Raw genomic sequence first — 14603 nt, 5'->3', positions numbered from 1 at the left:
TTGTGCCTTATCCCCATGATTGTATTTCACTGATGTTTAATATTTGTTTCCATTCAGATTGCCTTTTACTACATTTTATTCGGTGTCTGTCTTCTTGACAAATGCTTTTTGGCAGAAAATTTCTGATATTACAATGTTACATTATGTTTGTGTATATAATTTTATTCGATTGGATTTTGAAGTTTATTTTGATTTTACAACACTCCAGAAAGGACCACGCCACATTTACTGTAATGTTTTTGTCCCCTTATATTTTCAGATAACCTGAGGATGGCTTATCCGTGCAAAATGAGTCATTCTCGAGTTAATTCAGAACACTGTGCAACCTACAACTGTTTTTTAAATAGTAACAATAGAAGGTTGCTCTGCAACCACACCAACATGGAATGATATAATTTTTAACAAAATTTTCCTCTTTGTGGGTAAAGAGTACAGTGGGATAGCGTGTACGTCACTCAGTGTCACTCTACATTAGAGTTCACCGACTGAATGGCCGCGAAGTGCCGAAGCACCAGTCTCTCGGCAACTCGTGACTGGACATTTATTTGACGAGTGAGGCACGTTTAAAACATTCTGGTCGAGGCGACAGTCGAACACTTCCAGCAGCGAGGCAGATCGGGACGGCACGAGCAACGTGTCGTCGCAGGTTATCTTCTCGAAAGGTACCGTCACAGAGACCTTGACGGTACAGCACAGTACTTGTTAAAAATTTAACGGCCAGCACAAAAATTACTGGCTACGCGAAATGAAGGTGAACATGTCATCTAGCCAGCAGCACCCAGTGCCGTCACACTGGGTACTTCTATTGCCACGTACCGACCCATTTCCCTACTCGAGGTACGTGACGTAACTGTATGATCCTCGACGCCCGAGTGTTCGAAATGCACATCGCGTCGAGCACTTGTACCTCTCGCGCGGTATAAAATACGGCTCTCCTGAACTCGTCAATTCGATACTCGCACGCTGTGCCTTTTTTATGTCTGTCACACACCGTCTTCACTAGGTTGCAATTTTGTACGCAGTCTTCACTGTGTTACAAGTTTAATTGCCAGCTGTGTACTAGTACAATATACATCACTCACACATTTCCTACAGAGAATTTGAGTTAAGCAATTGTTAATTTGCTAATGAGATCAAAATTATATAACACACAATATCCCCACTATCACTTCAACCGTAAAAGATGCAAAGTTACAGAACAGTTCAACTTTGCTTCCCACCTCCCCCTTTCATAACACAGATATATGTTTGAGGTGAATTTTTTGACTGGAACTGTGTCCCGAGTTCTGTAGTATCACACTGGGTTTAAGGAGAACATTCCCGTGTGTTTCTGTCATCGTTCGTAATGGAACACTTTTTATGGGAATGTTCAGCTGCGTACATTTTCCATTAAAAAGAATGTAAATATTTCTCTCATTTTTAACATGTTTACACTGAACCAATCCTACTAACTGAGACAATACTTACGCTAATAAGAAACTCAGATTGTTGAATATTTACAAGTGAGAATTAATGACATTTTTCCTTCAGCACTCCGGCACCTCAATTTGAATTGCTCGAACATGTGAAGACGTCAGTCCCCAAGTACTTTATGAACAAACAGTATTAACGGTGTTGTCGTTGTGGTTTGCAAGCTGTCTCGTGCAATTTATCTCGACATAACTACTGCCCTCTAAACCTACTGTAATTCCTTAATGCCTCCGGGTGTGCCATTATCAACTGATATCTTTATTTTAGTTGAATTGTAACAAAAAGCTCTTCCCTTCCCAATTCAACTTAATACCTCTAAATCAGTAACTCAATCTACCCACCCAATCTTCAGCACTCTTTGGTAAAACAGTATTTCTAAAGCTTCTATTCTCCTCTTCTCAGTACTTTTTATTGTCCACCTTTTACTTCTATATGAGGCTACACACCAGATAAAAACTTTCAAAAAATTGTGCCAAAACATTTAAACTTATATACCAATCTGCATTTGCTGCCCAAATAGCAAAACTGATCTGCTACTTTTAGTGTTCCACTTCCTGATCTAATTCCCACAGCATCACAATATTTAACTCCCTCAGCATCACCTTATTTAACTACAATCCATCAGGCTTGTTTTACTTTTGTTGTGATCATCTTATATCTTCTTTTCAAGAAATCATCCATTCTCTATACAGATTGAACAATATGGGGAACAGCCTATAACTCTTTCTCAGTCCCTTCTCAACCATTGCTACCTCTTCACATCCTCTGAGTCTTACAACTGTACTCCGGTTCCTGTAAAAGTTGTAGATAATCTTTCGCTCTCCGTACTTTATTCAGAATTTCAACTGATACAGATGTAGGTCTGCATTTGTTTAACTTGCCCTGCACGTTCCTATATTTCTTCAGAAACCAACCTCATAATTGACGAGGTCGGCAGCTCTTTATCTCCAAGATTGGTCTCTTCAAACAAAGTTTTCCATTCTTCTGTAAATGATGTATGTCGGTATTTTACAACTGTGACTTATTTAGCTGACGGTTCAGTGATAACCACATATGTATTAGCTACTAGAGAATACCTCTTTCAGTATCGTGTCAAATTGTTCTTGCATATCCTATCTCCGATTTCACCTTCATCTACCTCCTCTTCCCTTTGCTGAATGTCTTTAAATAGTATTAACTAGTAACAAAAGCTGTGGTTTTGAGAACTGTTCATTATTTTCTCGTCGACACGAGAAACCGAAACTCTACCTAAGGAATACGACTACACACATTCTCAAACTGCCACGCCCTTACGTGCAGTGCGACACACTCGCCTTACCCCCGGGTGGTACTTGCAGCTGGGTGGCGGTTGTCCAGAGTGAGGCTCCGCCTTCGGCTGGTAGAGGAGCTGCTGCTGCGGCTGCGGGGGCGGCTGGTGGTGGGGGTGTTGGTGGGGAAGGTGCGGCACCTGCGACACCAGCCGGTCCACATCCGCGGGCTCCGTCTTCACCGTCACTGCGGGCGGGTACTGCCGAACATAGAGAGGGCGGTCCTGGCATACGAACGCTCGGGCTACTGTTACTCTCTGATGAGCGACTGTGTTCTACGACAGACACCGTCGCTAGTGTGAGTCGGACTTACCGTCGTGTTTCACTACCTATTAGACAGTCGACTATATAACTAAAAATGTACATGTTTGTACAAAATCTTAAATCTCTGACAGTTCTTCGCCGATTGCTTGGAATTTTTGACACAATGCTGCATTCAAATACGCACATATTTTTATATACCTACCAGAGCGCCACCTTAGAACATCTAAATATATGGGATACATAAACAGGAAACATTGTTACCAAAGTTCTTGACCAATTTACATCAAATTTCTACAGGACACTCTAATAAACATCCATATGGACTTAGGCTATATATTTTTAAACAATAATGTACAGGTTTTCTGTTAACCAAATGCCAGAAAGAAAATGTTGTGTTGTGCTCCGCGGTGAAAATGTGCGGTTTTGTTTTCTTCCTCACAGTAGGTTTTAACTATGGCAGCAGGGTGCTTAAATCATGAGAAAAATTGTTTCACCCGTACATATTCTTTTGCATTATGTTCACACAAAAACTGACTACATTACAATGTGCTGTTTTGTTTCTTCATTGTAGTCTATTTCCATAGAAAACAGAAATGTATTTATGGCTTATGAGCTTAGATTAAAAAACTGTGAAGGATTCTGAATTTGCGATAACAATAAACAAAGTTCAAGATCGGAGAGAAAGTTGGAGTAGATGGACAGAGGCAGAAAATGGGGCGGGACAATATGGAGAAAGGGGGAGGGGGCATACAGTGGGGGAGGGGGGGGGGGAAAATCAGAAAGTATATCGAATTCCCACGCATATTTAGCAACTGCGAAGGAATGCTGGGTTCACCGGTTCTGGAATAAAAATGATACTCTTTCCTTCATGGGGGACCACAGTCATACAGAACTTTCTGAAAGAAATTTCTGTCATTTGGTCGTTAACTGTTCGTTTATTTTACATTATCATGATTTCAGCTTGTGAGCTATTCTCCAGTACAAGTTGAAACATTAAAATATATGTTACCTGTCTGTCACATGTCGTCGTCGCAAAAACATATTTCTGGTCTTATAAACCAGTCATCGTATCACATATAGAAGATACATAGTACGGCTGACACTGTGCACAGTGAAAAAGCATTAACACAGTATGACATAATTAACAGTCAGTATATTTCTGCGACCTGTATTTGTCACATTTGTTCATAAAGTGACATTAACATATAAGATACATCGATATGTTAACGTCAGTTCACAAATAGACATGACAAATGGAGACTGTAGGAATATTCTGAGAGTTAAATATATAATACTGTGAATTAATGGTTTTTCACTGCGTACAATGTCAGCCATAATATGTATCTTCAATACACATGGTGTCCCATTTATTTTGACCACACTACATAACTGTTTGTCCAGATGCGAATTACAAAATGTTTCAAGCATATGTTCTTTAGCCGTCAGGGGGGACATCAATCAGCACGATTACCTTCGTTGTAGCTTTGCTTTTTACAAAGATATGAACAGCGGTATGACTTTTTAAAATAGCACCCTGTATCTTTTATTCACTAATTCCTTTCCTCTCCTAAGGATATATTCAGAAATTTATCACAGTGTACCATTCACTGAAACACAACATTATTAATTACATAACACAACATTGACATTGTTGCTCCAAGCACTTCGTGCACGTACTCGGGGTAATAGAAGACATCCATGTGCTGACATTGACATAGGACAAATGTAAACATAAGTAGAATGCACACCCGTTATTCCGTAAACCATCGTCAGTTGTAGAGTTGTGTGAGTAGAATATACACAAACAAAGAGAAGGTATGGGTACATTTAGCACAGTAGTTTAGTCCTTTTAAATAATGTTGTGTTGAGTCGGAATACAGTAAAGGCTGTCCTTACTACAAACTGCATCAACATAAAGCTTCTTTTATTGTTATTGCTGAAGGTAGGCGAAATGCTACGCAGGTGGCAGAACTGTACAGAGAGCAATATCCTGACAAGAAACCACCTTCCCGACTGATGTTTTCTCATCTTGTGATGTTTCGGGAAACGGGAAGTTTCGGCTCACGACAACGCGATCATCGTAGCAGTCCCACAGGTGAAGCTGCCGAAGTTACTGTTCCCACTTCTGTTGCTATGAATCCACATGTGAGCACACGACAGCTCGAACACGAGTTTGGCATTCCTAAAACCAGTGTACATTGGATTGTTACACATCACCGGTTCGATCCTTACCGTGTACACCTACATTGAGAATTGCACGGGAATGATTTCCAGACTCGTGTACAGTTCTGTCAGTGGGCACAGCAGCAAATCCTCACCAACCCGAACTTCTTCTCCAATCTTCTATTTACCAACGAATGTTCCTCTTCAATCAAATGACAGGTAAATACAAGGAACACGCATTACTGGTCCAGCGACAACCCACGATGGCTTAGACAGGTGAAACATTAGCATCAATGGAGAGTTAATGTCTCGTGAAGGATGCTTGGAACTACAATTATTGGCCCTTATTTCATCAACGGTAGTCTAAATGGTACAGCGTATGCAAACTTCCTAAGATGAATTCTTCCTCTTCTTCTGGTGAAGTGTCGCTAAGAAGCAGAATGCTTATCTGGTATCAACACGATGCATGTCCAGCATATAATGCCATGCATGCGCGTCATGTTCTGAATCGAAGGTATCCTGCCAGATGGATTGGTCGAGGAGGAACAGTTACTTGGGCTGCTAGGTCTCCTGATTTAAGCCCTCTGGACTTTTTTCTTTGGGGATGCATTAAAGATGTTGTCTATCGCGATATTCCAACAACTTCAGAGGACGTGCAGGAACGCATCGTGCTTGCTTATAATTCTCTTCAGCAAGCATCACTGGAAGCAGTAAATAATTCTTTCCTTCAACAAGTGCAACAGTATATCTTTCCTTCAACAAGTGCAACAGTATATCGGTGTCCAGGGTCACCACTTTGAGAACCTTTGAATGATCTACTCCTTGGCAATGGTACAGGAGAGTCAAAGTTAATTTTGTGTTATGTTATTACTTGGTTTTCATTTGTTTTCTGAGAACTCCAGCAAGTGGACAAGTATGTGATCCTAGGCTCAAAGTCAATGTTGTTTTATGTAATTAATAATGTTGTGTTTCAGTGAAAGGTACACTGCGGCACATTTTTGAATAGGTCTTTTGGAGAGGACATGAATTACCGAATAAAAAATACAGGGTACTATTTAAAAAAAAGCAAAGCTACAACGAAGGCAATCGTGCTGATTGATGTCCCCCCTGATGGCTAAAGAACATTTGCTTGAAACAATTTGCATCTTGAGAAACTATTATTTAGTTTCCCCCTATATTGCACTTCAACCTCCCCTGAATAATTTGTCACACTGTCTTGTCGAGTGGAGGGGCGGGTAGTAAACCTAAATATCCCCCCACCCCCCCGCTAAACATTTATCCCTCTAATTTCCCCCAGGCAGCTTAATTCCCCCTAAATTTACGAGGAAATCCCCCAACTTGGCAACACTTCCTTGTAGAAAGAACAACGCTAATCACTTTGCTAGCAACGACTGTCGACTACTCCTTGTCCACAATAATTTTACGATTGCACTGATGCTACCAGAAGTGGAGGAAATTGGCACCGATTGAAAGATATTCATTTGTCTCCAAAAGCTGCCAACGATAAGTTCCTTACTTCCTCGTAGATACGAAGTGCGAGCTACGCCTACTGCCGCTCCCGACAGCCACCGCACGAATCTTCCAAGTTAACATAGACGAGTAGCAGCCGTACATTGTCATCCACCGATATATCGAAGGGGCAGGATTTTCAAATAGTAAGGAAAGTATTGAAACTGCTCTGAAAATCGTGAGATCGGTCTTCACGGTTGGGAGATCGGGAGGAAGAAGGAAAAATCGGGAGTCTCCCGCTTAAATCGGGAGAGTTGGCCTGTCTGTCTACTCATTAAGAGACGTAATCTTATGTTTAAAATTTAACGCACTACAACAAGTATTACATTTAGAAACAGTGTGTTTGTCCTTAGCCAGCATAACTTGACAGTATACAGATACACAGAGTATATTCTTACAGCATACGGGAACGAGAGCGCTTAGCGATTTCCGCCAAACTTTACACACAATTTCAAAATTTACAAAATTCTTTTCTCGCTTGCAACAGCCACGAAACGATGAAAAGAAAGAAGTTTATCACTTATTACATTCTCGCCGTTCACACAGTTGAACTTCGGCATCAGATACGGTGACATTTATTATTTTTTACTACCGACAATATTTGCCTAAAGTATCTACACACGGCGTGTCCCATGAGAAACGGTCAATATTCAGAGATATTACAAGAACGATGGTTCAGAGCAAAAAGGTCCGGAAAATATGGGCTCTAAACTGTATACATTAAGAGCTATGAGCACTTGGTCAGTAGAAGAGATGTGTTTCACATCAGCAAAGGTGAGCAAGTCCTCATAGCACTTAAGGTAAGCTTTTTAGAGCCCTTTTTCACTAGATTATTTATTTATTTATTTATATTATTATTATCACTTACATCACAGAAGTTTAATATTAAATGTTAACTCATTTGTAAAGTAATAAGATGTCTGAAGATGTTCTACACAAGGCAGTTCAACTTTTTAAAGAATCGGTGGTTTACTGGTCCTATACACGACGTATCTCAGATTTTCGTAGGTGGCTGAAAGAAAATTTTAATCCCGTGTCTGCTTAAGATGTGTACAATTTACTCAATATTCCTTTATATAAGAGGAGGCGTGCCGTTTGTTGATATTGTGTTGTATTGTGCCAACAACTTTGACTAAAGGATTCACTCTGCAATGGGTGGAAGTAGGCACCTGATATTTAGAGACTGTACAGAAGTATGTCCTGTACAGTACACAACACTACATGATTTACATCTGTACAAGTCAGTTACCTTTATGGCAGTTGGTCGTTTTACTAACGAGGATAACAGTGGATCCTGTCATAAGATTGGATTTGCACAGAGAATTAATGTGACACGTGCACCGAGAACATTTAATACGACTAATCTCTTGTGAGAGACATGGTGGTCGTATAACTTTCCACGTCTCAGTGACAGCAAAACTGCTTTATTTGGCAAGTGTAGTAAGCTAAGGGCACCACACACATTACTTTATGGATAAGACAATGGTCTCTGTGATCACTTAGAATATTTTAATTTAATTAATTAATTAATTTTGATCCATAAGGTATGTAAGGAGTTATTCAAATGAAGTATCACAACATACAGCGAACAGCACAGAACCGGACAAACACTGACATAACAGTAAAATACACAAACACAGAGTTAGGTTTACACACAACTTATCGTGTCCCGCAGGGTGGCTCAGCAGCGTGATCAGTACTACTTTTAGCAATTAACATTTCAGTAGCAGTGGCTTTCCTTTACAAGAGTGTAGATGCTAGCTATCATAGTATTTCCTTGAAAACTGCTGGGGAACTGAATTTTCTGCCTCCTGAATAAATAATCTCCTTTCAATCCCTAGAGATATTAATAACTGTTCCTACACCCCCTCCTCCCATTATATTCCTATCGACTAGCAACCAACTGTTTACAAGCAAATAAAGGAAATACTTTTCTTTTTCAAAGGATCACACAGCAAATTTAAGAAACAAAATACATCTGAAGGCCACACAGTATACCTGTTTTGGTGAATCCTCTTGCTTGATCGAAGGTTTTGCATAGCTGTGCACGAAAGTGGTCGCCGACTGTTGGTACGACAGTGGGGGTGGCGACGAGTCTTGCAGGTGGTATCGAGGTGACGGTGTCGTCGGCGTCCTTGCGACCGGTGGTGATCTGCTTTGAGTATCAGATAATAAACAGTACATAAATCTCACTAAAGCGGAAATTTTTATGAGGAACTCTGTCCCTGAGAGTTTTTTAGGATGAGAATGAAAAACTAGCACAAATCGTGAGAACATTCATAAGAATATTTATCATCACTCAAAATTTCAGAAATGTAAGAGTTACTAGTTGAAGGAGAAGTATAATTCTGGGTCACAGTAGGGCATCTATACTGTAATAGGGGCAGGGGGCAGAACTCAGTTATCGTCAATCTTCACTTGATAATGCTGCTTTAGTTATCTAATTAACTAAATCAAATTTCTGATTCTTTCATCTTCTACATTTTTCTGACCTTTATCAAATTCATGGGCAGTACTTAAAAGCTCTGTTTGATTAGTATATTGTCACCCACTATCTACATATATTCGAAATACAGATAATATTTTCTAACAGTTTCTGCTGCTTGTTTTCCTCTACATTTTGATATACTTCACCACTGCCTCCTACAAGCCTACACTTCGGGGTTCTCAGTGGAACTAGAAGTTTCTTCACAATCCTCTCCAATATTTCAAATTTATCGAGATACACAAAAGCCTACGAGACACAGTGAAAGTGTGACACAGTGTTAAAAATGTGAGGTGACCCAGAAATCTAGCCACAAACTTGCCCTTCCACTGGCGACATACAAAATGTCAGCACCGTAACGTGTCACAACGTGCCGAAGAAATGGGAGACTCATCTGCCGTTTGTGGGTCTGCTCGAGTCCATTAAGATGCCACGTTTGCCATACTGTGCACTGCCCACCACACACGGCGACGTCTCAAAGCTGACAACACGTGGCGTGAAGGCAGGTGCGTGACTGAGGATCACCACGAGTGGGAGCCGGTGCCCCACCCGGGGTAGACGAAGAGAGGCAACACTCCTAGTGCTGTGTCATAACACACACTTTTCAGTGGTCTGTACTCCCTACTGAATCCTGAAAATTCACCCAAATCCATTTGCCGTACCATCCCACTTTCCTACGCCTCGTGGTCTCACTCACTTCTGGGACCGTGTAATGATACGAAATATTAGCACTAGCAATTTGACTCCTGCCACTAGTGCAATCACCGGTAATGACAAAATTCTTTAATTGACTATTATGCCATACATTTCATGTTTTCCACAGGGTTTTGATTCTTGTCGTTATCATTTTATTTCGTACGAGGTGAGCTAGTGCTGCGGCTGGAGGGTTTGTCTTCCGCATTGGTACGGCCTGGCCACTGTGGCATCTGCTGCACAGACCAAAGACGCTGAGAGGAAGAGCTTTGTGACACCTCATAAAAACTGTTATTTCTTTTTATCAAAAAATTATTGTTAATTGTTTTTTTAGATTGTAAATCTTATCACAAAAGTAATAAATCTTATTAATTAGTTCCATCAAGCAAAATTTAATATAGATAGGTAAATATATTATACGAGGGTCACTCCAAAAGAAATGCAGACTATTTTTTAAAAATCCATCTTTCATTTTACATGTTTGAAAGTTTTACAGTGTGTAGATCATCCTTTAGGAACAATATTTTCATTTTTCCACATGATTTCCATCCCTCTCAACTGCCATATGTCATCTTGGAACCAGCGCCTGTATACCCTAACGGTAAAATTCTGGACCAACCTGTTGGAGCCACTGTTTGGCAGCGTTTGCAAGGGAGTCATCATCTTCAAACCTTGTTCCACGAAGAGTGTCTTTCAGTTTCCCAAAGAGATGATAGTCACATGGAGCCAGGTCACGACTGTAAGGCGGGTGTTTCAGTGTTGTCCATCCAAGTTTTGGGATTGTTTCCATGGTCTTTTGACTGACATGTGGCCGTGCATTGTCGTGCGACAGAAAAACATCCTACTTTTGCCGATGTGGTCGAACACGACTCAGTCGAGCTTGAAGTTTCTTCAGTGCTGTCACATATGCATCAGAATTTATGGTGGTTCCACTTGGCACGATGTCCACAAGCAAAAGTCCTTCGGAATCGAAAAACACCATAGCAAAACTTTTCCAGCAGAAGGTGTGGTTTTGAATTTTTTTTTCCTTGGGTGAATTTGCATGATGCCACTCCATTGATTACTTCTTCGACTCTGGTGAAAGGTGATGGAGCCATGTTTCATCACCTGTCACAATTCTTCCAAGAAATTCATCTCCACCATTCTCGTACTGTTCCAAAAGTTCGCCGCATACTGTTTTTCTTGTTTCTTTGTGAGCCATTGTCAACATTGTGGGAACCCGCCTGGCACAAACCTTTTTTAATGCTAACACTTTCAGTATTCTGCAAACACTTCCTTCCCCTATCCCAACGTAGCATGACAATTCGTTCACTGTGATGTGTCTCTCAGCAGTCACCAATTCGTTAACTCTCTGCACGTTGTCTGGCGTGTGTGCAGTACGAAGCCTGCCGCTGCGAGGACAGTCTTCAATATTGCCGTGCCTACTTTCATCACATAACCTGCTTGTCCACCAACTAACTGTACTTTGATCGACAGCAGTATCTCCATACACCTTTATCAACCTCTTGTGTATGTTTCCCACTGTCTCGTTTTCACAGCACAGGAATTCTATGACAGCACATTGCTTCTAATGAACATCAAGTGTAGCAGCCATCTTGAAGACATGCTGTGACAGCGCCACTCAGGGAACAGGTTGAACAAAGTTTGAAAACAAGCTGGAAGCATGTATCTACACACTGTAAAACTTTCACACATGCAGAATGAAAACTGTATTTTTACAAAAATAGTGTGCCTTTCCTTTGGAGTGAGCCTCGTAATATTTGTCTACATTATAATGACATAACAACAAAAACAAAACTGTGACTAAATTCTTTACAAGTTAACTGCCTTTTCTCCAATTGAGCCTACTATTTTAACAAAAATCTTACAAGAGAGAACCAATATAACAGATTGTTATGGGCACATGAGCTCTGTTCCACTTTGCCATGTATGTCTTCCATTTCCATGCTGTCATACAGCAATTCTATCTAGGCCATGTGGCCTCGCCTGGGAGCTATGAGTTCCTCCGATTTCCAGCTTGAGTGGATGTGGACACATAATTTGGTACTGTCATAAATCTTCTTGCATATTATACGTACCTTTCATACACAAGAAAACTATTTGACATTTTATATTTGAAAAAAAAAAAAAAAAGAAGAAGAAGAAGAAGAAGAAGAAGAAGTAGTTTTAATGTGCTCTTCTGTCTTCATGAGGCTGAACTGCATTTCTACATTTTCTGGATTATAAAAATTACACAAATAACACCCACAAATTCTGTTTGTATTAATAAACAGTTTTCCCCCTACATTTACAATTTTAGTAGTTTTTTTTATTTTTTCCTCCTTTGCGCGTTCACTTTCCTTCAATGACTTCATCACAGTTTCTGCTCTTTTTCTCATTAAATTATTTATTAGACTGTATCCTGTCAGAACTTACTTTTTCCAGTCACTTCCTCCCTTCTTCAGCTGAAGTTTTTCAAATCAACATAAGGACCAACAAAGCATAACCTTTGAAGGAACATAAATTTGAAAAGACTGTTGTCACTATAAAAAGCATTCAATTTCGTTAGAGGAAATATAACCCCCTCCTCCCCGCGCGGGCGCCCACACACACACACACACACACACACACACACACACACACACACACACGCTACCAGCAGTTATGATGCATGAGAAACCTGGCACAGTTTAACTCACACAGCATTTATTTGTACATCCAGGGTAAAAATACTCGTCAGCATGGCAGATTAACAGCCGAACTACTGGCAGAAAGCAGCAGTCGGCCACTGCCAACTCTGCAGCAGAAGCTTGGGTGATCGCGGAATTTCCTCTGATTACTCCTTGGGCCACTATTCTGTGCAAAAATTAATACTGTTGTATGAAAGTTTTTTTTTAATATACTGATGTCACATACAGTTCAGAGTTGAGGTTTTGTACAAGCACCAAGTAGTTCCGATACATTAAAAGCACCAAATAGTTCAGATACTTGAGAAATGTCAAGGAAGATTTTGTCTTTTGTCTCTTTACACAAAGAGAAAAACACGAATACTGCATTTCCCTAAATGAGAAATAATGGTGTGTATGTCCAGTTCTGTTTGAGAGTGGATTGGTAACATCTAGACACTGCTCCATTAGTGGAGAAAGGGCTGCTACAGTGAAATGTTAAACAGCCACGACTTCAACTGACCACTGGTTCAACGAGGACTGCAGTCTTTTCTCCACAAACGAAGCAGTGTCAGGAAGTTACCAATACAGTCTTAACCCTAGAAGTTTACCACAGGCTCATGCTAACGCTAGAGATTTTTTCCCCCCTCCCAATGCGCCACTGCCCACACATAGTACGCTGCTATCAATGTGAAACCTAGTGGAGCACAGATGTTTGAAGTTGTGAGATATCGTTTTTTAATTAATTTGACAGAAATATTTTTGAAGCGTTACTGTGACCCTGGAGTACACACTGTGTAATTGTTCTGTTGCAGGTATGAAGATCATTTATGCGAAAAGGAAAGTAAAAATGAATTTTTACTAACTGAATATTGCTATATAGGAAACACTGTCAGACGAACTCAGTTATGTAAAGCAACGTAAGTGACTTTCATGACGAAAGTGATTCTGAAGCTGCTACTCCTGCAGAAGTTACGGACTACGGCAAAACTGATCAGTCTGCCGAATCTTCAGACATCGATGAAGAAAATACAGTCAAAGAGGTACGAATGGTCCTTACTGGAACACAGCTGTCCCTAACAGAACGTATTTGTCAGTTGCCAGTAATACTCTAATCCATATATCAAGAGTGTGGAATTAATGAATGAATGGATTTATGAATAATTGAGGACAACTTAAACTATCCATTTAATATGTGTATTTCATTAAATGAATAACATGTTCGTCTAATTTAACTGCAAATAGAGTCTTCAGATTCAGATCACTTTCAAGTTTTTTCATTGGGAATTTTATTTAATCCTGAGTTTTGGATGCATTAAAACTAATATAGACTGAAAAAGTACATGACAGAAATGAAATAAAATGAGTTTAATACATGAGGGTCCAATTTCATTATCAAATATTCTATTTTCAGGCAATTTCTCCAGAAAATAATTCAGGGCCACTGTGACACTGGGGTACACTTCTCGTGACTATTTCACAGCATTAAGCAAAATTGGACCTACGTCTCTTCATCTCTCGTGTACGGTTTCGTACTTATTTTATTTTGTATATCAGAATGACATAACATTCTTACCCAAATCAGAGAGTAGAAGCAACCAATTAACACAATTCTTAATGAGAAGAGCCTCAAATAGTGGGAGACCTGACACGAAGTGTAACATTTGACCATCGGTACCGGTGCATTCGCGGAAAATGGCAACGGTCACACATTTCTGCGGCTACCTACCTGACGACACCTCCATACGTGTTGACGGAGACGTACTGGTGCACTGCAGAGGCGGGAGACTGCTCGGCAGAGCGTGGCTGTTGATGGACCGGCGACGACACGGCCGGCATCTGCTGCAGAGGCGATGGCGTCGACACGCTGCGCGAAGTCACAGGGGCAGCACCGGCCCGCTGCAGCAGCAGCTGTTGTTGTTGTTGTTGTTGCTGTTGCTGTTGTTGCTGCTGCTGCTGCTGTTGTTGTTGTTGTTGTTGTTGTTGTTGTTGTTGTTGCAGTGGTCTGTACGTGGGCGGTGGGACGACGTGGTGGTGCATCTGAGGGCTTGAAGTCGGGACCTGCAG

The 14603-nt window shown here is 40.6% G+C and overlaps 1 protein-coding gene across 1 annotated transcript in view; it reads right to left on the bottom strand.

Annotated features, from left to right (window-relative positions):
- LOC124552384 (histone-lysine N-methyltransferase 2C-like) overlaps positions 1–14603 on the bottom strand; it is a 434288-nt gene that overhangs the window by 124340 nt on the left and 295345 nt on the right. Inside the window, exons 55-57 of the mRNA XM_047126647.1 lie at positions 14499–14597; positions 14266–14468; positions 8712–8865 (exon numbers count right to left, since the gene is read on the bottom strand). Of these exons, the coding sequence (XP_046982603.1) occupies positions 8712–8865; positions 14266–14468; positions 14499–14597 (456 nt within the window). The remainder of the gene's footprint in view (positions 1–8711; positions 8866–14265; positions 14469–14498; positions 14598–14603) is intronic.

This window comes from Schistocerca americana, chromosome 10 (assembly GCF_021461395.2).
Source record: "Schistocerca americana isolate TAMUIC-IGC-003095 chromosome 10, iqSchAmer2.1, whole genome shotgun sequence".
In the NCBI taxonomy this organism is placed as follows: Eukaryota; Metazoa; Arthropoda; class Insecta; order Orthoptera; family Acrididae; genus Schistocerca; species Schistocerca americana.
The sequence above is the reverse complement of the archived record's forward strand: the minus strand, read 5'-3'. Positions and strand labels throughout refer to the sequence as shown.